We start from the raw sequence: 24,655 nt of genomic DNA on the forward strand, positions 1-24,655 counted from the left end.
GTGATCTACTACAACCTATGGTCCCCATAGGGTCTTCAGGCCAGGGATTTGAGAGATCTTGACCTACTAGAATAGGAACTTAACCTGTGTTATTCACTGCTTTGTCCTCATTGCTTACAACAGAACTTTGAACACAATGCTGAACAATTATTTGTTGAACAAATGATTTCAAAACAGGGAAGAGAATAAGGGGAAGTCAGTGAAAAAGAGCTACTTAGATAAGTTCAGATGTGACTCTCAGGTAGTAGAAAGCTGCCACAGCCCCAACTCATTTATCTTAATAAAGCTGTTAATTATCACAACAGCATTATTAAAATATCACTCATCATACAGTTCAAAGAGTACAACACCATAGTTTTTAGTATATTCACAACGTTGTGCACTGATCACTACTAACTCCAGATGACTCTGATCATCAGAAACACAATTCTATCTCCTTAGCAGTCATTCTTCAATTTCCCTTTGTTTTAACCCTTGGCAACTAATTCATTATCTGTCTTTATGGAATTATCTATCCCAGGCATTTAATATTATAATTTGATGGAATATATATTTGATCCTATGACATATGCTGCTTCTAAAATCCTTTAGAATCTACTTTTCTTTCTTTCGTTTCTTTTTTTTTTTTTTTTTTTTAGTACCAGCAATTGTACCCAGGGGTGTTTAACTTAACCACTGAACCACATCCCCAGCCCTTTTTGTTTTTTACTTTGTGACAGGGTCTAAGTTGCTTAGGGTCTCTACTAATTTGCTGAGGTTGGCTTTGAACTTGCAATCCTCTTGCCTCAGTCTCCTGAGTCAATGGATTATAGATGTGCACCACCACATCTGGGATCTCTTGGGATTTCTGAAGGCACAAAAATGTTTTTAATATGCTACTGAGATGACTACTTAGGCTGGAGGACCCCAGAATGGGCTGATCACCTAAAATACCAAAATATGATGAGACAGCAGGGACTTTTTCAGCCTTAACTCCCAACCTCTGGGGAAGAGAGGAGAAGGTTAACTGATAACCAATGGTTAATGATTAGTAAATCATGCCTATGTACTGAAGCTTCATAAAACGCGTCCCCTCACCACCACTCCCAGCCAAAGGTGGGGGGGGGGGGGACTTGTTTGGCATGCTTCCAGCTAGCTGAACATATGGTGGTGCCTAAAGGGTGGAATACTAGGAAAGGACATGGAAGCTCTGTGACACTTTCCATATACCTTACTCATCTGGCTGTTGATCTACATCCTTTGTAACGTCTTTAAGTAAACTGTGTCCCTGAGCTCTGCGAGCTGCTCTTGCAAATTAACTGAACCAGGAGGGGGTCATGAAAATACTAATTTATAGCCATTTGAGAAGAAGAAAAGGCCACAACAACCTGTGCTTCCAACTGGCATCTAAAAGTGAGGGGCAGTCTTGTGGAAATGAGCCCTCAACCTGTAATCTGATGCTACCTTTGGGTAAATAGTGTCAGATGTCAGAACTGAATTGGAGGACACCCAACTAGTGCCTTACTAAAGAACTAAATGCTTGCCTCACACGTGAAAAACCTCCCTAAATATTGGGTGTCAGAAGTACTGTTGAGTGACAGCAGAGTAGAAAAAACAGTTTTGGGGGGTTGGTGAGGGGAAGTTTTTTCCTCTTTTCACATGCACACAGAATTACAGAATATGTGATCTTTTGTGACTGGCTTCTTACAAGCAGCATGTTTTCAAGGTACATCCATACTGCTTCATGTATCAATACTTCATTCCTTTTTATACCAGAATAATACTCCATTGTATGGCTATACCACATTTTAGTTGTCCATTCATCAGTTGATGGATATTTGGGTTGCTTCTTTATCTTGAATAGTACTGCTATGAACATTCACATATGAGTTTCTGTTGCAGAAAAATGTTTTCAATTATCATTGCTATCTAGAAGTGGAACTGCTGGGTCACAAGTTAACAGTTCAACTTCCTGAAGAACTGCCAAACTACATTTCAAAGAAGCTGCACCTTCATTTAATTTTATTTATGGTGCTAGGGATCAAATTCAGGGTCCAGTGCATGCCAGGTAAGCAGTCTACTACTGATCTATACCCCAGACCACGGCCACACAATTGTGTATTTCCATAACCAGGTGTGAGGATACCACTTTCTCCAGATCCTCAACACTTACTGTTTTCTTTTGGGGCACTGTCATCTAGTGGGCATGAAGTGGTATCTCATGGTTTTGATCTGTATTTCCCTAATTACTAATGATGTTGATTATGTATGTTTCTTATTCATTGATCTTAATTAAGCTTTTTATCATTTATTTTTTTTAAATATTTTGTTTATTTAGTTGTAGTTAGACACTATGTCTTTATTTTATTTTTATGTGGTGCTGAGGATCAAACCCAGGGCCTCCCACATGCTAGGTGAGCCCTATACTGCTGAGTCACAACCCCAGCCCAAGCTTTTCATCATTTAAAGATGATACTGTTCCTGTTTTAAAGCTGGGGACCAAAAGGGAATTAAGAAAAAGTATTTAAGACATTAAGAAGAAAATTGTGAATACATACTATAAGTTGCCTAATAACTTATCAATAATGAACCCAATTTCATGGATATTCTTCTGATATAGTGAGTATCTCCATATAATATTCAAAGACAAAGTAAGGAACCAAGCACCTACATCTATACTGGACAGTGGTACTTTCTAATATTGTCTTCAATAGGTTGTTTTCTTCCTTTTTTTCTTACCCAACAAACCCCTCCTTCCGCGGCAAATCTGTGGTTTGAGTTAAGGTACCAATAGCCCTCCTCATCTCCAACATAGACAATTAGACATATGGCACAAGACCCTGCACTGGCCAATCACAGAACTATATTCCATTGTCCAATGATTAGTTCAGGTATAAGTATTCAATCAAGGCCAAACAAAGCCCATCCTAGATGTTGATTAGTACTCTTAATTAATTAATTAACTAATTAATTAATTAATGTGAGCTGTGACCTTTGATTTACATGGTTATGAGAGCATGACTCTCTCATTATGCTTACACTAATCTGAGCTAGGTTTCTGTTCCCTAAAACAACTACATAATACAAAAATCAGTTTTTACTGCCTGAAGTTACAGACTTAACTTTTGATGTTAACATTATCTAAAAAGACCATAAAACCCTTAAAACCACTATTCTAAAGAGAGCCAGAAAACACTTGGGTTTTAGACCTACCTACTAAAAAAGCAGGATGATGTAACAGTTACTTGAAATTTTTAAGACCATTATTTTCCTTGTTTCTCCGAACCAGTAACAACTGAAAGTGACAAAAGAACCAGGGTAAAGAAGCAGGACAGGGACAGTTAATACAACCAAGCAGAGACAACTTAATGTAGGAGCTTTCAGGATCCAACTACTAAAATATTTATATAATATAATTGCTATTTCAAAGGATCACAAACAGGCTAAAAACTAAATCAGGTATTAAAGAGTAGATATTGGACAATTGAAGTTTTCAGGAAGAGGACAATGGGCCCACTGAAATAGCTCAGCTGGGAGAGCAACAGACTGAAGAACAAGACACTGAGATACAATATGACTTGAATATGATTTGCTTTCTCATATTAGAAAATTTGCCCGTAATCAAATTAGGAAATCCTATGTTATCTGAGAATTCTGACTTTGTTAATAAAAATTTAAGGAATTTCTACGTTTGCCAAAATACAACATTTAAAATGTAATTTACATTAAGTTCAATGTGAATTACAGGGTAAAAGTAACTGGTGACTAAATTTTTTCTAATAGCAAACATACAATGACATAAAAAAGTTTAGCATGCTTAATAATCAAGCTAATCTTACATTACTAGTGAATGTCTACAATCTTAAATCATTATGAATACTGAACATTGTGAATTAAACCTGTTTTCAGTTTAAATTTACAACCAATGGGAAAACAGTTAAGAAATCTGCATAGGGCTGGGGATGTGGCTCAAGTGGAGCGCGCTTGCCTGGCGTGCGTGCGGCCCGGGTTCGATCCTCAGCACCACATACCAACAAAGATGTTGTGTCTGCCAATAACTAAAAAATAAATATTAAAGAAATTCTCTCTCTTTTTTTTTTTAAGAGAGAGTGAGAGAGGAGAGTGAGAGAGAATTTTTAATATTTATTTTTTAGTTTTCGGCAGACACAACATCTTTGTTGGTATGTGGTGCTGAGGATCGAACCCGGGCCGCACGCATGCCAGGCGAGCGCGCTACCGCTTGAGCCACATCCCCAGCCCCTCTCTCTCTCTCTTAAAAAAAATAAAAAAAAAAGAAATCTGCATAAAGGATTTATTAATTGACAACACAGATTAGAAAAACTAGTAATTTTTTGACAATTTGGTTGAAATACGGAGAAGAAATCCGGCTTTTAATGAAGGGGAAAGGAATTCTTCCCCAATTTGTGTTATATGTTATATATGATTTGGATTACGGCATACAGTGGTAAAAAAAAAAAAAAAAACTGCAAACAAAACATTATTCTGAGAGGGAACACAGGAATATACCAGGATGTAATATACGATGAAATAAGCTGCTAGAAATAGTAAGATCTTCCATTCACTCTGCATGTTCTACATTGCTAGGCAGTGCTGAGAATTTCATTGACTTAGAGACATTGTTAACCTTCATAACTTTTAAATGGAGGAACCAGGGTTCAAACCCAAGTCTAAGTGATTCCATAGTCCATATTCTTTTAACCCCTATCCTATATAAAGTCTTTTAAGAGCCTGCATTAATTAAAGTGAAAGTCATCTGTGACAGAAGCAATCATGATAAACAAAAACATTGGTTTTCAAAGTATGGTCCAGTGTCCTAATAGGGGGTTCCAGATACCTTCTCACAGAGTTCACAAAGTCAAATTTATTCTCTCCATAAAATTTATATGTGTGAGAGTATACAATGTTAACAGCTGTATTAATGCAAAAAAGGAAAAACTGCTATCACTTATACTAATTAAGGCAACACAAAACACAAAGCTGTAATAGTGTCTTTACATTTCAGATAAAAAATTTTTAGAAATCAGCTCACTTAAGAATGTCCTTGATGAGCCAGTAAAAAATAATGACTTTTACTAAATACTGGTCTTTTCTTTCCAATTGTATGATAAACAGGGATTATACACAAATCTCTTCTACAACATATTCTACAGTTGGATGACTGTCTCAAGGAAAAAAGTACTTATGTGATTGAGTTGTAAACTAAACTAGCCACTTTTTTCAGGGAACACTACTTATACTTGAAAGAAAGATAAATTATGGTCATTTAGACTTGGTATCTGGCAGATATTTTCACAAAAATGACAAAGCCAGCCTATGGTTTAAAAGGAAATCATTTCTAGTATCAGTATTTTCTACTAATGATAAAATTTGAGCTTTCAAGTGAAAATCTGAATTTTAAAAAATTTGTGCCTACCATTGCAGATTTAACAGATTTGTAATACTCAAGACTTTCCTGAACTGTGTGGTTACAATAACTGTGAATTATTTCACTGTATAATAAAATGTGTCAGCATTTGGAAGATTTATATAACCAGTTTTTTTTCCTTTGTCAATGACATGATGATTTCCAAATAGCCCAACATATATAACAAAATCAGGCAGCCAAAAGATTCATTGAAGTGCAAGTTACACCAATGTCTGTGGACCAATAGATTTTAATGTAACAGTGTAAGAAAAGTTTGAAACTATCATTTGTGTACAATCAAAAAATAATCTCCATAAATATCCTGAAAAGGTGATTAGTTTTTTCAAATGCCTATTTGTATGAAGGTGGATATTCTTTATACTTCAACCAAGGGTGTAGCACAAAACATTGAATTCAGAAATAGGTATGAGAGCCAGGCACAGTGGTGCACACCTGTAACCTCAGCAGCTTGGAAGGCTGAGGTATGAGGATCACAAGTTCTAGACCAGCCTTAGCAATTTTGCAAGATCCTAAGCAACCTAGTGAGAGCCTGCCTCAATAAAAAATTTTTAAGGGCTGGGGATGTGGCTCAAGCGGTAGCACACTCGCCTGGCATGCGTGCGGCCCGGGTTCGATCCTCAGCACCACATACAAACAAGATGTTGTGTCCACCGAAATCTAAAAAATAATAAATATTAAAATTCTCTCTCAAAAAAAAAATAGTTTAAAAAAAATTTTTTAAAAAAGCAATAGATATGAGAATCCTGCTGTTTTCTCTTAAGCCAAATATTAAAAGAGACTTGAAAAAAAACAGAGTTAAACATGGCCATTCTTCTCATTTAATATTTTTGGTTTTGAAAAACAAATAATTTTTCTATTAAAAATTTTATGTTTATATAAAATTCATTTATTATTTTTATCTTTAAACACTTAAAATAAAGGTATAAAAAAATAATGTTTATTTACTTTTATGTGGTGCTGAGGATGGAACCCAGGGGCTCGCACGTGCTAGGTGAGTGCTCTACCACAGAGCCACAACCCAGCCCCTAAACATTTTTATATATTCTTTCTTAGTTATATATAACACCAGGACACACCCTGACATGATCACAAAAACATGGAACACAACCTGCTCCAATTCAGTCCCCAGTACTACCTGGTTTTCCAATCTATTTACTTATTATTAGTGTCTTGTGGATACACCTGATACAAGGACCCACCGTGCCCCCATACATGCATATACATGCTGTCAGATGCATCCCACTATTCTTCCCTTTTTCCAATCCCTTCTTCCTCCTCCTTAATACCCTTTATCTACTCTACTGTTTCTTTCTCTATTTTGATGAAATTCCCTTAACACTTAAGTATGTTTAAAGACATTCTTAATTTTGATTTTTAAAATGTAAAATATCAATAGAAATCCATCTTTAATAAGTCTTGAGCCCAAAACCTTTGAAAACTTCTGAATAAAGTCCATTACAATAACATATATATTGTCTTTATTTTGTTTGTGCCAATCAAAAAGATTGTTCTCATATTAACTGTAGAAAAGAGAGCCTCCTCCAAGCCTGTCTTTTACCAAATCTAAATAGAAAGCATAGAAAATAGATTGTGTTCTCTAATGTTTAAAGTTCACAAATGATACACAATTTTACAAAAATCTCTAGAGGGGGAAAAAAAACTTACTGAATGTCTATTACACTTCTACAAACTATGCTAGGTGCTTTCACTTAATAAAATTTGAGATCTGCATTAAAGTGAGAAAAGTTAAAGGTAAAGTAGTATGATACAGTGTAAAAAGTATAGACTTTAGCATACCTGAATTAAAATTATTCCTTTAACTGTTATGTTGTCAAAGACAAATGCACAGTTTCTTCTTTAACATGCACTTAATAAAGGCAGCAGCTACTCAGGGGGCTGAGGCAGAAGGCCAGCAAGTTTAAGGCCAGCCTCAGCAATTTAGCAAGACCCTCAGCAACTTAGTGAGACCTTCTCTCAAAAAAAGGACGCCGGACATCCTGCCTCAGCCTGTAGTCCCAGCAGCTCGAGAGGCTGAGTCAGGAGGATTGCAAGTTCAAAGCCAGCCTCAGAAACTTAAGGAAGCACTAAGCAACTCAGTGAGAACCTGCCTCTAAATAAAATACAAACTAGGGCTGGGGATGTGGTTCAGTGGTTGAGTGCCCCTGAGTTCAATTCCCAGTACCATAAATAAATAAATAAATAAATAAGATTAAGTGCCCCTGGGTTTAATCCAGCTACCAAATAAATAAATAAATAAATAAATAAATAAAAGAACTGGGAAGTCACTCAATGGTGAAAGCACCCCTGGGTTCAATCCCCAGTACCAAACAACAAAATAACTCATTAATTCCTACTTCTAAGACTGAAAGACATGAGAATACAATTAAATGTATATGAAGAAGGTGCTCAAAGTCTCTTTCAATCATACTCTTCCCTCTGTTCTAAAACTAAACCAGAGAACAAAAAATAAAGGAAATAAGGTTAAAATTTGATGACATACTCTGATTTCATCTTTATGAAATGGATTCAAGTAGATGCTACTACAGATAACATCCAAAACTATTTTAAGGACCCAAAACTATTTTAAGAACCCTATCAGTGATTAGGGTTCAATGTTTAAAAACTACCAATGCTAGGATGCATGAAGATCTGGGTTCAATCCCCAGCACCACAAAACAAAACACCCTTCTTTCAAACCTAAATCACTCCTACACTTCTTCTTAATTTTGAATATTCACTTGACACACTAGTGATAAGAAAAACAATGACATCTTGATATCACTAAGAAAATTATCAATGAAACAATTCTGAAATTGGTCATTTTAGAAATCAGGAAAGCTGGCAGGAGGCACAAAAATAATTGTTTTTAACTATATTTCCATCAGATATTTCATATCATCACATGGTTGAACTATTATATTGAAAATTAGGCAATAGTTATTTTAAGTCCAGTAAATATGTTCCAAGATTTGTGATGAGATAGATCAGTCTCTAAAAGTTAACAAGACTTAATAGCTTAACAATGCTTTTCACTCTACACTTCAACAAATCACTAAGGCTATTTCCAAAAAACAAAATAGCTGATTAATTTTATTAAACTCTTGTCAACCAAACACTTTTAAAAAAAAAAAAATTTCAAGCAGACTTCATAGTTTGTGTGGAAAATCAAATTATGTAGCTTTTTAATTTATTTTTACATAAGATCTAATTATTTTTCTAACATGTTATATTCTCAGAACTTTTATAGAAACTATGCAGGTTTATGCTACAAAAGAAGTCCTCTCTAAAAAGTAAGCTGAATGAACTTAATTTTATCCTGATTAATTTCTTATTGCAAGTTTGGTTACTAACCATTTCCTGTGTTGTACTGTTTACCCTCTCTAGGGCTGGGGATGCATGCAAATCAGTGATAAAGCACTTGTCTAGCAATTCGCCAGGCCCTGGGTTCAATTCCAAGCTCAACAACAAACTGTTCACCCTCTCTATAGTTACTATTCCAAAGCTAGTAACCGTGATCCTTTACCACACTACAAGGAAGAAGACAAGCACTGGTGGATATCATCTGACAATTCCTGAAAATTATTTCAAATGGATACTCACATATATTTCCTTTGATGCTTTTGTGTTCCAAGAAAGTTAGCATGACCATATTTTGGAGGAGCCAGAATGGTATACTGAAAGGGAGCAATGAATATCAGATTGAAAGCTATGTATCAGTTTCAACTTTTAACACTCAGAAATTATGATTGTAGAAGGGTCACTAATTCCCTGTTGCCCACATTATTCAGTGAGCAATCACATGTCCCTGTATTAAAAAGCATTCCCCAATAACTCTTTAATGTAACAAAGTTTAGTGTAACTTAAGCTATATATACACACAGAAAGAAAAAACAGAGCCAACTGCAAATAAGGGACAGAATCAATTACATTTAATCCTATTAAGTCCTCAAAACCCCAAAAAGAAAAGCTAAAGATGATAAAATGCTTAGAGAATTGCCAGACCATCTCCCTAACATTAACCTATCAATCTTCAAAACACTCATGAAGCAGATGTCAAGCACCTCTAGTTTTACAGAGGAAAGAACCCTAAGACTAAGTGACTTCCTCCATTATCACATAAAAAGTTAAAGATCAGATTAAAATAAACTCTAGGACTCTGTACTCTTCCATTAATCAAGAAAACTGTTAGCTTAAACCCCCAAATACTACAATTACCTCACTCTATATGTATGCCCCCTCTTTCTCTCTCTCTACATATACATATATAATGTTGTCCAATAAGGTACCCACTAGCCATGAAATGCAGCTACTCCAAAAGAGAGTGTCAAATACAAATTAGATTCTGAGAACTTAGTATAGGATAATATAAAATTTTGATTTTCTTTTCTTCTTTTTTTAAACACAGATCACATGTTGTAATGGTATTTTGGACATACAGAATTAAAATTCATTGTACAGCACTGGTTCATACTTCTTTCCAAACACCTCCCAATGAAAACAGATGTCATTGTCATTTTAATATTTAAACCAAAATGCAATTATTTTCAAAACTGTTACATCCTTATATACATTATGTATGTAACATATTTGGAGGGGGAGAAAACGGGCATAATATATCCATGTTGAGAGATAGAAGATCATATACAATTAAACACAAAATAAGTGATCATAGTAGTCACAAAAAAATTTTTTAAAAAATGTTTCTATTTCATTACAAGTACATGGGATTTTATGGTTTTTGTTGTTGTTGTTGTTTTCGTTTTGTGTGTGTGTGGTTGAGGATCAACCTCAAGGACTCACCCATGCTAAGCAAGTCCTCTACAATCCAACCAGCAGAAGTGATTTTGAACAAGTCACAGTGAGGAGAAAGTATGACTCTCCATTACAGTAATATATCGTTTTCTCAGATGGAAAATAAAAAATATTCCTAATGTACATGTAGAGATATCAATCATCACAGGTTACCCATGATGAACCTCAAAATATCTGCCTAACATGTACCCACAGTAAGGCTTTTTTGGTTGGCTTTTTTTTTTTTTTGTGGACCTGATATGTTGCCCAGGCTAAAGCATGGGCTAAAGCAATCCTTCCATCTTAATCTCCCAAGTAAGTGGACTACAGGCCTGTACTACCACATCTGGGTTATAGTTATTTAACTACATATAATATTCTAATACATATTCAGCATTTGATCTCATTTTGACTAAAGAAGCAAGAAATATATAGTTAACAGGAAAGATCAGTTTTAAAACCCAGGACAACTTTAGAAAATAGTCTGACAATCTCATAAAAGGTTAAATATCAAGTTTCCATATAACCAGAAAACTCCACTCTCAGGTTTTATAACCAAGATAAATTAAAACAGATCCAAACAAAAAATGTGTACATGAATGTTCTTAGCAACACTACGTATAATAGCTAAAAAGTGTGAACAATGCAAATGTCCATTGACTGATGGAAACACACAATGTGGTATATATTCATATGCCAGACTACTTTTCCCTTAAAAGAAATGAAATACTGATACACTGTTATAACATTAATGAACCTTGAAAACATACTACCTTGAAAGATGGCTGTCATAAAAGATGACACATTGTTAATTCCATTTATATGAAATGTCCAGAATAGGCAAATCTATAAAGACAGAAAGTAGTTGCTTGGGGTTGGGGTAATTAGGAAACTGATAATCACTGCTAATGAAGAATGGTTTCTTTCTAGGGTGGTGAAAATGTTCTAAGATTGATTTTGATGATTGTTGTACAACTATGTGAATGCACCAAAAGCCACTTTAAATGGGTGACTTGGATGGTATGTGAATTACATCTCAAGTGAACCTGTCAGAAATACAAAGCAGAGGGAAAAAAGGATTACAGGGATTCATCAAACACCTAATAGCTACTTTTCGAGATTTTGTAACTGTGATATTTATCAGTTTTTAAGGTTGTGATTTTTTTCTCATTCTAAATATTCATATTAGTAAAAAAAAATTTCCATCACATTCTTGCACAACCAAATTATTTAAAGTCATAAACTGTACTGACTTTTATGGCACGTTAATTATTTCAATAAAGAGTTCTTTTCATTAGAAGGATAACAGGGCAATCATTCTCATGTTAACCTTAACACAATCAGAGAATAGCCACACCTCCAGACATGTACTCCCTCAAAATATGAAAACCACTAAAGGAATACAAACTACCTTAAAGGCTGAATAGTTTTGTGAAAGCTCAAAAAAAGTTACTATCTTAACCAATTAAATAATCAAGATTAGACACACATCATAGGGATTTGAAGATCACAGTATTAAAATATGCAGAGGGCCAACATAAAATATACTACTTTACCACTTTTTCTTAAAAGCTAAACTCCTGACTCAGAATAGATTAAAAAAATTAGGAACCTAAATTCTTAAAGCTGAAGCGAAGTATTTTATCAAAAATCTCGGCGGTGAGTGCGTGCATTTAACACATAACACCTTATGTAGACTGACAATTTCGGAAGCAGCTGAATCTAAGACAATGAAGCTTTTTTTTTTTCTTTTCCTTTTTCTTTTTAAAATCATAAAACGTGATGATGCCATTCCACAGCCCACCCCATCCCCCATTACCACCACCAGCAGGTGGAGGGAAAGGATACTGTAGACTAGAGGATGACAGCTTTGTATAACCCTTTGGACTTTAAATGTAAGAATGCAGCTGGTGGTCTCTCTGGAGGGGCTAAAGAGATTTGTGAACAAGCTGAAATAAGGGGTATCCTTTGCCTGGAAGTGGGCACACCGTGAGCCACATCTTGAATCAGCTATATCCAGAGTAAAACACAGGCCGCTGGAAGGCACTGTTAGCATCACCAGGATGGCCTCTCACGCCGGGGGTGTTTTTTTCAACGGAGAAGTTGACTCCTGTAGTTTGGACATTGAGGGGAGGCAGGGGTAAAGCGGGAGTCGGGAAGACCAGAAAAAATGCCTTTAAGTGGAGGCGCCTTGGGTCTCGCTGAGGAAGTTCCGAGCCCCACTCGGTCGCACACGCTCGCCTCCCCCAACTCCCTTCTACCCGCGGCGCCAGACGGCGGTGCCCGAGCGAGAGCAGGAATCTCCGCCACTGCCGGGGAGCTGGCCGCGGCAGGGGGGCAGCGCAGGCCGCACACACACACGCACGCGCGCACACACACACACACACACACACACACACACACACGCCTACTCCGCACTCGCTGCGCCCGGCCTCCCCGCCGCGCGGCCCAGCCCCTCGCACCCGCAGCTGGCCGGCTCCACCGGGCAGGCCTAGGCCGCGCCAGCCGTGCCCCAGCACCTTGTTCCCGGGCGGAGGCGGAGCAGGCCCTACACAAACTTCCCGGCGCGTTAGCAGAGGCGTCACCGACGGGCCGGCCCCCAGCGCCATTCCCTCGCGGCCCGGCGGCGGCGCCCGCCCCTACCCCCTGCACTCGGAGTCCCGGCGGAGACCGGCCCAAGGCCCACGGCCCCCACCCGCCGGCGCCCCGGAATTTACCTCCAAGTCACGGCCTTTGTTCTTGAAATTCTTGAGCCGTTGGTTGTCTAATTTCTCGTTGTCCGCCATGGCCGGGCCGGTGACTCCTTCCCCCGCCCGGGCCCCGCGGGATCCGCCCCAACCACCGCGCCGCACCGACACTCCCAGGAACCCGGCCGCCGCCTGAGCTGCTATGCCCTCCGGGCGGCCGCTTCCTTCCTCCTCTCACTTGCCTCCGCCGCAGCCTTCTCCTGCTCTCCCCGCCCAACCCCCCCTCCCTAACCCCAGAACGACAGCAGCTCCGGTGAAGACAACTGCGGGGCCGGGCGGCGGCAACGGCGGCGGAATGTGCGGCCGGCTGAGAGGGGGAAGCAGCCTCGATATGGGAGCCCCGGCGCCGCGGCCACGCCCATCGCCACCAGTCCAGCTCGCCGATTGGCCAACCAGGCTCCGGTGCGCTCGGCCAATCAGAAGGGACGATGGAGAGCGAACAGAAAGGGGAAGAAAGCGACGCTGGGAGGAGACGGCTCAGGGCTGGGTGAGTGGGTGGGGAGGGGAAGGGAAAGGAGGGCTGCGGTGAGAGTAACGCTGGGCGGGACCTAGTGTCTCGCGAAAGAGGGTGAGGAAGTGAGAGAAAGTAGATTTCCGAGGAGAGAGGGTAAAAGGAGAAGCCGGGAGACGGTGGGGACCAGCTGGTTTGCTGCGGTTTTCAGGGCAGCCCCAAACGTCTGGGGTCCAGGGTCAAAGAAACGTTCTTTTCTCCTCTGGTGCGCCCTCTCTTCCAGGGCATTTCTTGAGCGCTCCGCTCGCTTTTCGAGGAGAGAGAGCTGCGCCTTGACTCCACGCCGGATAGGGACAGACCTCCAAGGGCCAGGTCTGGAGCTGAGGACTGGCAGGGGCTACAAGCGTTCCGGAGGCGCTGAGCAAAGTGAGAGGGTGGTGATGGAAAAGAAAAGCGGTCCGTTAGATGAATTGGATTTATCCTGAGTACCCGCAACAGGTAGGAAACTAGGTAGAGTTGATGAGCCTGTGATGATACCGCTACCTAGGTGTTTCCTCATAGAAACTTGAAGAAGTTACTTGGCCACAAAATGAAAACTTCTACAGGGCGGGGATCGTGGCACATAGCCATGTAACATTGTAACTTTTGAGAAAAGAAATTAATTCCAAGGGTAGCAGGGGCAAAAATAACGCAAACACAAAAGAATGTACTCAGATTTTTCAAAAAAGAAGATGCAGTATCCCAAAAATAGTGTTACCTGAAATGCAATTAGGGTGCGAGCGGGGAACCCGAGACATTGAATGTATTTCTATGTGGCAAGGTAGGAGGAAGAGACCCTAACACAAACCCTTTCTGGAACTTTTTAAACTTTTGGTCCTGTCTGGTATATTTTGTTATGGTGGAGCAAAATACAGAAATAAACGTTTAAAGTGGAAGCGTTTCTTAAAAGAAACACTTTTAAGGCAAAGGAGGGTTTTCGTTTGTTTTGTTTTATATATATATATATATATATATATATATATATACACACACACACACACACACACACACACATACACATATATGTTTTATATGTATATTTATATATATATATTTATTTATAATATACATATATATATGCTTTTTTTAATTGGTTGTTCACAACATTACAAAGCTCTTGACATATCATATTTCATACATTAGATTGATGTGGGTTATGAACTCCCAATTTTTACCCCAAATGCAGATTGCAGAATCACATCGGTTACACATCCACAATTTTACATAATGCCCTAATAGTAATTGTTGTATTCTGCTACCTTTCCTATCCCCTACAATCCCCCCTCCCCTCCCCTCCCATCTTCTCTCTCTACCCCATCTACTGTAATTCATTTCTCTCTTTGTTTATTTTCCCATTCCCCTCACAACCTCTTATATGTAATTTTGTTTAGCAATGAGGGTCTCCCTTCATTTCCATGCAATTTCCCTTTTCTCTCCCTTTCCCTCCCATCTCAAGTCTCTGTTTAATGTTAATCTTTTCTTCTTACTCTTCCTCCCTGCTCTGTTCATAGTTGCTCTCATTATATCAAAGAAGACATTTGGTATTTGTTTTTTAGGGTTTGGCTAGCTTCACTAAGCATAATCTGCTCTAGTGCCATCCATTTCCCTGAAAATTCTATGATTTTGTCATTTTTATTGCTGCATAGTACTCCATTGTATATAGATGCCACACTTTTTTTATCCATTCATCTATTGAAGGGCATCTGGGTTGGTTCCACAGTCTAGCTATTGTGAATTGTGCTGCTATGAACATCGATGTGGCAGTGTCCCTGTAGCATGCTCTTTTAAGGTCTTCAGGGAATAGTCCGAGAAGAAAGTCAGTGGGTTTATAGAACTCAGAGCACAGGAATACTATTGAAGTCGCTTGAAGGTGTTACAATGAAGGAAAGGTAAAAATAAACTTAGAAAATAAACAGCAAACAAACTGTGCCTAGAAATAATTCACACCAAAGATTAACTTGATTGTAAATTAAATGCAGCCCTTAAAATAAAACTGGTAAGATTGTAAATTTTTATTTCCCAGAGACTTGTTTAATTGAAATAGTATTATATTTGAATGCTAGAGTACTGATGTATTTAAAAGTTTAGGATAAGAAAATTAAGTTGTAAAGCATGTGTGCTTTTCACCATCATGGATTTGTTCATAAGTAGGATTCAAGGAAAAAATGCATTGATGAATTCTATTCTGCTATTAGAAGTTATCCTGTCAACGTGCACGTGTAGATGAATACTCTGTACTTCTGGAAATAAATTTTATGATAGTTTTTGTGATGAAGTTCATGGAATTATCTACTGTTGTGTAGGTCTTCATGTCTCCCAGCTACAACTGGTTATATCTGATAATAAAACAGCCCAAAATTCTCTTTGCAGAATACTCCTTAAATGGGTTTGACGACTGTTACCTACTGGGAGAGATGTAATCCAAATAATAATTAAACACATCTTATAATTTTATTTGTCTAATGTCTGGCTGAGGTCTGCCTTCCTCTCCAGACAGTAAGCTCTTTGAAATCAAGGATCATATTTATTTTGTACACTATGTATATATAGAATGCAGTAGTACTCAGCACATTGTATGTTCTTAGTAACTATTTGTCAGGTGCAAGAAGTGAATTTGAGCTTTTTTGAATATACGTCTCTAAAGTTGAAAAACAAGTTAACACTTCTTGATATAAATGTACATTGGGTTGTTATTGCTTCTAATTTACACTGTTTCATCTAAAATTTTTGATTTGATATCCATACTAATTTCAGGATTAAAATTTAAGGAATAAGTCACACATGATTCAGGGCAAGACATGCCCTGCCCCCACATTTAAAAGCAGTTGGACACACTTTGTTAAGACAGTTTTCTTTAATTATAATTCATAGGTAATCTGTTTGCTGGCTTAAGTTTTTCACTTGAAGTTGTTACTAGTTTTTTGCCAACAAGTTTACATGTTTGGTGTCTGTACTTACAGTTCTTCTGATATAGAAGATAAATAATTTATCAAGGAAGTTTTTCAGGGAGTTGGTAATAGTTCTAAATGCAGATTGGCCACCTAATTGGCAAGACATGGTAGAACTAAGTCTGGTTAGGAGGTTTGGGAAATTTAATTTGTTGAACTAAGGAAGTAGTAAACTGCAGAACTATTAATACCATTTTGACATTATTTTAGTTTGGGTTGCTATAGTAAGTTAAACATATACTTGGTGGCTTAAAAAACAGACAGTTTGAAGGACATGAAGTCCAATATTAAGGTGCTGGCAGATCTAGTAACTGGTGAGGGCTTTCTTCCTGGCTTGTAGATGGCTTATCTTCTGTTTGTATTTTCATGTGGTAGAGAGCCTCCAGAGAGAGTAAACTCTCTCATGATTTCATTACCTTTAGTGTCACTTCTTAATACTGTCACATAGGGGATTAGAATTTCAACATGAATTTTGGGAGGGACACAAAAATTCAAGTCCATAAAAAATATGGACTAATTTAACAAAGAGGCTTTTGGAATATATGAAATATAGTTATTATAACCAAGCACTATAAAACCTACTCTACATTTAAGACCTGTTTCCAATAGCCTATTCAATGTTAGGTAACTTAATACCCCAACTTATTATTTTTGGTATAGGGAAAGTCTAAAATATTATAGAGATATTTGCTTTCAGTGTATAATGAAGTTCTCTTTAAAGTCTTGAATAAAGAAGTTTTCTGTTCTGCAACAGATTTGTGAGGGGATTGTGAAACCTCACACAAGCTTTCAGTTGGTAGATGGTCATCTCAAAAGGAATTATAATTTTTAATTATTTCAGCAGTTTGGACTATTCATGTATACATTAAGTTGAGGATTATAGAATCTCTAATATGGATTTTATGGTCTCTATATTTGGGGAATACCTTCAATTATGTATGATTTCTTGAGCAATATTTTGGGTAGTACTGGCTGAAAAAAAGAAGGAAATATACATGTTGCTAGGACAGTTGGGTTAGATCTTATTTTAGAGAAAAATATTGAACCTTTGGTAATTTCTATAGTTTAGATATAGTTTGTTTCCCAAATATTCATGTATTGGCAGCTTGGTCACTTCTGTGGTAATGTTGAGAGGTTGTGGGACCTTTAAGAAGTGGGACTTAGGGACTGGGTTTGTGGCTCAGTGGTAGAGTGCTTGCCCAGCAAGTATGAGGCACTGGGTTCAATTCTCAGCACTACATATAAATAAATAAATAAATAAATAAATAAATAAATAAATAAAATGATGAATGAATGAATAAATAAATAAATAATATGAAGGTCAATTGACAACTAAAAAAAATACTGAGGGGGTGGGGAGAAGTGGGACCTAGTAGGAGTTGATTAGATGTTATGGGTAATTGCCCTGGGAAGGGATTAAGGTAGTTCTCATGTGACCCTGAGTTAGTTCTCAAGATTCGGTTGTTGTAAAAAATGCAAACCTGTCCTCTCTTCTCCCTTTGACTATCTGTCACACCTTGTGATCTTTCCCTCTCACACTCACTTTGTCCCTGATGCCATCTGTCTTGATGTGATAAAGCTGGGGAGTCCTCACCAGAGCCTTTACTATGCTGTTTAAACTTTGAGCCTCCCCACTGTGAGCTAAGTAAACCTCTTTTCTAAAATTTCTTTAGAAAGTACCCAGCCTCAGGTGTTTCTTTAATCGAATATAAAATGGGCTAATACAGGAATGTCCCTTTATTTTCTCTGGAAAGTAAAATCCACCAGGTATTAGAGGACTTTGCTCCTTTCTCTCCATTGCCAGACTTTTCTGACTTATAACCTGGGGAGACTGGAGAAGATGACTTCTTTATTTTGACTAAAGTCCTGAATGAAAAGATGAAGATGAGTTAAAAATTAATATTAAAGTGAGAGAGGTGAATCACCTAGTATTTATTTAGCTTATTTCTTTAAAAACTTAGTTTTGAGTCAGGCATGGTGGTACACACCTGTAATTCCAGTGACTTAGGAAGCTGGTACAAGAGGATCGAATGTTCAAGGCCAACCTCAGCAACGTAGCAAGGCCCTGTCTCAAAATTAAAAAAAAAAAAAAAAGGATTGGGGTATTGCTCAGTGGTAAAGCACCTCTGAGTTCAATCCCTGTTACCAAATATAAACAAACAAACTTAGTTTTGACAATTTAATTGGAGAAAAACTGAGTTTTTTCCCCCAATTTCCACCTGATTACTTACTTCAGACATTTGTAACCCTATTTTTAAAAATTTTTATTTTTAAATAATCACAGGAATTGAAAAAAAAGTACAAGAAGGTCCCATCTACCCTTTACTGTCTCCTCCAATCATTGCATATTACATAACTATAGTATACTATCAAGAAAAGGCAATTAATATTGGTATTATTATTATTGAAGTTATTCAGAGGAGAGGGAAGACATTAGAATATAAATAATATGTGAAGGTAACAGGGGTCCCCATATACTAGAAACTCTACAATCCTACACTTTATGGAAAAGAATTCTATAGTTACAGTAATAATTACTGTTACCAAATATTGAATATCTACTATATTCGAGTCAAGGTAGATGTTTTATTTGCATGAGGTATTGATTATTATTATTGTTGTATTTGTATTTCTTCTATTTAGAGAGATAACAGTTATTGAGCACTTATGGGGTAGGCATTCTCTAAGCAATTCTATAAATTTATATATACGCTATATAAGTCACACATATATATATACAAATAAACACATTGAATCCTAAAACCCTGTGAAGTAAGAGTAATCACTTTACAAATGAGAAAACTGAAGCACAGAGGTGTAGTCATTTGCCCAAGATCACACAGTGATAGAGCTGACATTTTGAACTAGGCCTGACATTACAGTCAACACTCCTGATTATCACAGAGATACATAAACTTCAGTATTCATAGTAACCTTTCAAAGTAGGTATTATTGTTTCTATTTTCTTTATGAGGAAGTTAAGTGACTTGCTTAAGATCCTACACAACTAGAGGGTGCTGGAGTTCTAGTTTGATTCTAGGTCTGCTTAGTTGAAAAACCTCACTGTTTCTAGTTGACCCTTCTGCCTCCCTAGCCTCTCACACAGATCTCAGCTGGATCTCTATAAAGAGCTAGTTCTGAAGACAGACAGTGTTTCTCAAACCTGAGTGTATCAGAATCACCTGAGAGGCTTAAAACCCAAATTGGGAGATTCTGTCCCTAGGACTTCTGTTTTAGTAGGCCTGCATAGCCTTTGAAGAGCCGAATTTCTAGCAGAAGCTCAGGTGATGCTAATGATGTTTTACGTTCTTAAACATCATTTGAGAACTGCCCTAACAGAGCTTATTATAAGGTGGCAGCCTTAAGATAAGGGCAAAGTTAAAATAAGAGTAATTGTGCATCACAGTAATAGATCATATGTCATACAACTATAATGCATAGGTAAGTCATGGTTATATATCTCTTACTCAAAAATGTACCAAATAATGTTTTAAGAACAGAATTTTCTAGGCCATAACATCCAATTGCATATTTTAATAGATTTACGCAATGTTTTCCCTGTGTCTAATTTTTCTCTTGAGTTTTCTCAAATACCAGTTTATGGCATTTTTCACAGTAAGTGGCTCCACTGGGCCTGTTAAGTCTATTTTGAGTTTCTTGGTGTTATAGCTTAAATCTTATATACTCTGCCACTGCCCTTCTAGCTCCTTAAAGGCTCAGACTTGTCCCAGTTCTTGAGTCAATTCCCAAAGAGGCAAAGTGTGACTCCATTAATTGTTCTTCCTTCTGAATTCCAGTCTATTTGCCAGGCATGCTAGTTTACTTCTACTAGTCTCTTTCTCAGGCCCTGCCCCTGCAGGCACAGAGGAATGGGGTTTCCCTTACATCTGACGACCTCTTGGAATCATCTTTAATACCAACAAACAAAACAGAAATGCAGATTTAGCATCTTTATTTTTAGTTGTCCTGTTCAGAGATTCCTTCACAATCATAACAATGGGGAAAAATCCATTAATACCCAGTCACTTCTACTAATTGTGCTACTCAGGTTCTTGAGTTGAAATGTTAGGTATCTTTGATTCTTCATTCTTTTCTCCTACATCCCATGTTGAGTAAATACAAAATTGTAATAAATAAATAGAACATCTTCATGAATTTGCCTTCATGAATTTGCCTTCTTTCCATTCCCATCCTCTGTCATCCCTGTATAATGTCTATAAGAATTGTTTCATGTTCCTGATGTCTTGGAATTATATTGTCATAGCCCATTTAGTCTTCATAGGACACTGTTAAAAAGTGCTTCTTGATGAACATTTATATATGTAACAATCATTTAAAACAAAAAAAATTCATCATAAGACAAAGATAAAAGCAGATAAATATCTATGGAGATAACCAAAGGTAAATCATTAAATAGAGTTTTACTTTTGTTTGTGAAAATGATAGATTCCTACCTTTAGTAATATATCGTACTTGGAAATTTGAGAATAGTAGTACTAAACAGATTGGTAAAAAATTCTTGTTAATATGACTGGCTTTAATAACTTTAGTGAAGACAAACTGATGCTCTAAAACAGATGACTGCTTTGGATAATCACATATAAGTAGAATTCTCTGGTGCATTTATTAGGTTTTTTTGTCTCTATTACTGAGCATACATTATATGTGACATATGGTACCACATATACACATGTAATACTGGAATGAGAATTTAAAAATAGTGCAAAATTGAACACTTTCAAGGCACATAAATTAGTCTTGAAATACACACCTCATAGGATTCGTCAACTTTCTATTTATAGTTTGTCACCATGTTATACAAAACCCTGAAGTGTCTTGGAGAACTTCTCAAATAAGAGTTTTGACAGATTCTCTAGATACTTACAAAGTCAAATGTTTATAGCTTTTGATGTGTCATGTAGATTTAGTTGTCACTGATTACCTTATGATGAACTTCAGAAAAATCTTTAACAACAAATCTTTTAATGTTTTTCTCACTCCAGCACACTATTAAATCCTAGAAACCTTTGTCATTTCACCTGAATGCTTATTCCAACATTCTTATTAGGACCTGTTGAAGGTTGCTGATTATATGACTAATGAGAATGAGAACCTGGTAAGTGTTAGGCCATCTTATTTATAAGTCATTAGATATTAGAATGTCTTGTACTCTTGCCTTTTGGCTACAACGCTAAGATCTGCCTAATCAAACCTTGATGTTCTACATAGCAGAACATAAGCTACCATACTGATCCCAAATTAGACTTCCCAGGTTTTTAGTTCTGTTTATAAATAGAAGCATCAAAGGAAACATTTAACTTGTGGGAAGATCAAGTCAACTAATGACTAATAATACTACTATTTTGTGAATTCGTGGCTATCATGGGACCCTTTAGAGCAGTAGAAAGATATCAATACCCAGGTGACCTGGTAGAGCTATTAAATTAAATACCTTAGAAAAATTATTTCTAAGGACTGAAAATTCTTGAGTTTTATATTTTTATTCTTACTTTTCTTATACTTCTACTTTGCATGTGAAAGGAGGAAAAAATCACCTTGCATTTATCTATCCTAATAATCATTAGTATGTGAAACTCCTTTTTTAAAAAAAAAGTAATTCAGGTTAGCCATAGATATCTTTTAAGAGCCACACATCTCTGTCTACTGGTTGGATTTCTGTCAGTCTTCTTGGAGGTACTCTGGTGGCACTGAGTTGATCTATAGAATACACTGGCAAACTGGCTAATTTCAGTGCCCTCCCCAGTAATAATTTAAACATACTTTGTGTTGCTTATATCACAAACTGTATTGACCTTAAAAAAAAAACAGGAAAGAGAAGAAAATATAAACTACCTTATATATTTCTACCCACCTATCCATATACAAAAACCTACTATGGTGTGTATCTTAGCCTATGTTTTATGATGTAATATATAATACAAATTAGTGTATATCTAAGTGTATAGTCAGGTACTACTTTATGAACATGTGACCCATACAATCACATAGAGTCCCATGCTTGGCTTAATGCTCTGTTGTCACTATCTTGAAATTCTTAGGTTTGAAACATGGAGCTCCACATTTTCATTCTGCACTAGTCCCTGCAAGTTATGTTGTCTGCTGGTATAGCATAGAGTACATTCTTATAACTAGTTACAATTCTTTTTTTTTCAACCTTTTCAAAAAATGCTTGTGTAGTATTTCTATTTTAAATGTAAATAAGCACTTTAAATGTAAATAGGATCACACTATATACCACTCTAAACCTGCTTTTTCATTTAATAGAGAGACATTAATTTATCATACTTTTCGGTGGCTTAAGAGTAGTCTTTTATATGGGTAAACCTTAATTTATTTAATCAATCACTTACTGATGGACACATGTTGCCTTCTATTCTTTGTTGTGATAGAGTAAACATATTTGAATATACATATTTGTGTACCTGCCCCACTATTTCCCTAGGATAAATTTCTGAAGTAAAATTGCTGAGAACATTTTAAAACGTGATACATACCACCTGGTTGCTCCTCAGAAAGATCATACTAGATTATATCAATCTAAATCCCATCAAGAGTGTACAAATATTGTCATTGCCCCACAAGCTAACTGAGCATAGTAACTCAATTTCATCTCTGCCAATCTGATAGCGCCTATCTAATGGTTTTAGCTTACGTTATTATCTCACTAGGATACCATTGATTCCACTAATATGAAATGGCTATGAAAGTGAGTACCATTAGGTGGTGATTCTGTTTTGGCCTACTAGCTAAATATGTGAGGTATATAAAAGTCTTCAACTTTTCTTTAAAAATAATAAGATTCTTGCTTTTCACATGTAACGTTCACAGATACTGTATATGCTCAAAGAGACTAAGGACACTAATTTACTGTCCTTCCGCTCTTAACCCCTCAACTATTAAAAAAACATAATTTTGACATAATTTCAGTGTTGTAAGAAAATACAAGGTTGTAAGAAAATAGTACAAAGAATTCCCATATATCCTTCACAAAGATTCTCTAAATGTTAGTATTTTACCACATTGACTTTCACATCCTCTCTTTTTGTCTGACCTCTGATAGTAAATTGCAGGCATGATGTTTTTATGCTCCAAATGCTTCCATTCCATTTTATTTCATAATTGCAGAATAATTACCTAAACGAGAAAAACTGATACAAAATTATATATATATATATATATATATATATATATATATATATATATATATATATATATATATATATATATATATATATATATCCTACATTTACATTTTCCCAGTAATACTCTAATTTATAGAAAAGGAAGGGAAAAAAATCTTGTCCAGAATTCAAACCAGGAATATATATTATTTTCAGTCTTCATGAGTCTCTCCTCCACTTTTTTTTTAGTCACATTTTCCAAGACAAATCCTATAATGGTATAAGGAATTACTTTTTGGAAACCTGAATTCCAAAAATCTGGTTGGTTAGCTTTTTTTGTTTGTATGTTTAAAACAGAAATGTTGCTTAAAAAGGAAAAAAAAATCAGATCCAATAGGTTAAAGAAGTAGCATACTTGACTATAGATAATAGGAATTTGCTGCTTATGATTTGCTTAAACTCAAAAAATGAAAATTCCACAGGGCATGGTGGCTCATGCCTGTAATCCCAGCAAGCAGGGAGGTTGAGACAAGAGGATTGTAAGTTTGAGGCCTACCTGGGCAATCTTAGTGAGACCAAAATAAAAAAAACTGGGGGTGTAGCTCAGTGGTAAAGCGCTCCTAGGTTCAATTCCCAGTATCCGCCCCCCCCCCATATTTTTTTTTTTTTTTTGTCTTTTGAAAATGCTCTGAACTTTTAAGTTTCCTAGAGCCTTCCTAAAAAGATTGCTTACCACCTTGGCTAAAGGTACCAGGTGTTGAAAAAACTACTATATGATTATATGCAAATACAGTTACCTCCACATCCATAAAGAATCAAGGGAAAGGAAAAATGAAACTTATAACAAGAAATACCATTTCCTAAATCAGCAGTAGAAACAAAGAGCATTTATGTTTTTATTAGGATGACACTTAGCAGCTTTCTGTTCTTGGAATATTATTAAAAACCAAACTAGTGTAAACTATGTTCATAGGTTAAATTAAATCTTTATCTGTGGTTAGCATAGGAATGGCCTTCCAAAGCACTGGGGTGGGGAATTGCCATCAGCTAACCTGAAAGCACATAGAACTTCTAGGTGAGTTCATAAATAAGGAGCAGATGGATATTTTACT

General features: G+C 36.6%; 2 protein-coding genes across 4 annotated transcripts in view; one reads left to right on the top strand and one right to left on the bottom strand.

Annotated features, from left to right (window-relative positions):
- The window catches only part of KPNA4 (karyopherin subunit alpha 4), a 67,756-nt gene extending 54,480 nt beyond the window's left edge, over window positions 1-13,276 (bottom strand). Inside the window, exons 1-2 of one of the 2 annotated variants that reach the window (XM_081302468.1) lie at window positions 12,934-13,276; window positions 9,026-9,099 (exon numbers count right to left, since the gene is read on the bottom strand). Coding sequence is in view for 1 of the 2 variants with exons in the window: in XM_081302467.1 (XP_081158593.1) it covers window positions 12,934-13,002 (69 nt within the window). In the remaining variant the exon portion in view is untranslated. The remainder of the gene's footprint in view (window positions 1-9,025; window positions 9,100-12,933) is intronic. The other variant, XM_081302467.1, reaches the window with a different exon arrangement.
- The window catches only part of LOC308653796 (uncharacterized protein), a gene marked incomplete at its 5' end in the record, with an annotated part of 129,382 nt that continues 117,832 nt past the window's right edge, over window positions 13,106-24,655 (top strand). For both annotated transcript variants that reach the window (XM_081302472.1, XM_081302471.1), the window contains one exon: window positions 13,106-13,450. In XM_081302472.1, the coding sequence (XP_081158598.1) occupies window positions 13,106-13,450 (345 nt within the window). The remainder of the gene's footprint in view (window positions 13,451-24,655) is intronic.

Source organism: Spermophilus citellus, assembly GCF_964194105.1.
Source record: "Spermophilus citellus genome assembly, chromosome: 7".
NCBI classification, from domain to species: Eukaryota; Metazoa; Chordata; class Mammalia; order Rodentia; family Sciuridae; genus Spermophilus; species Spermophilus citellus.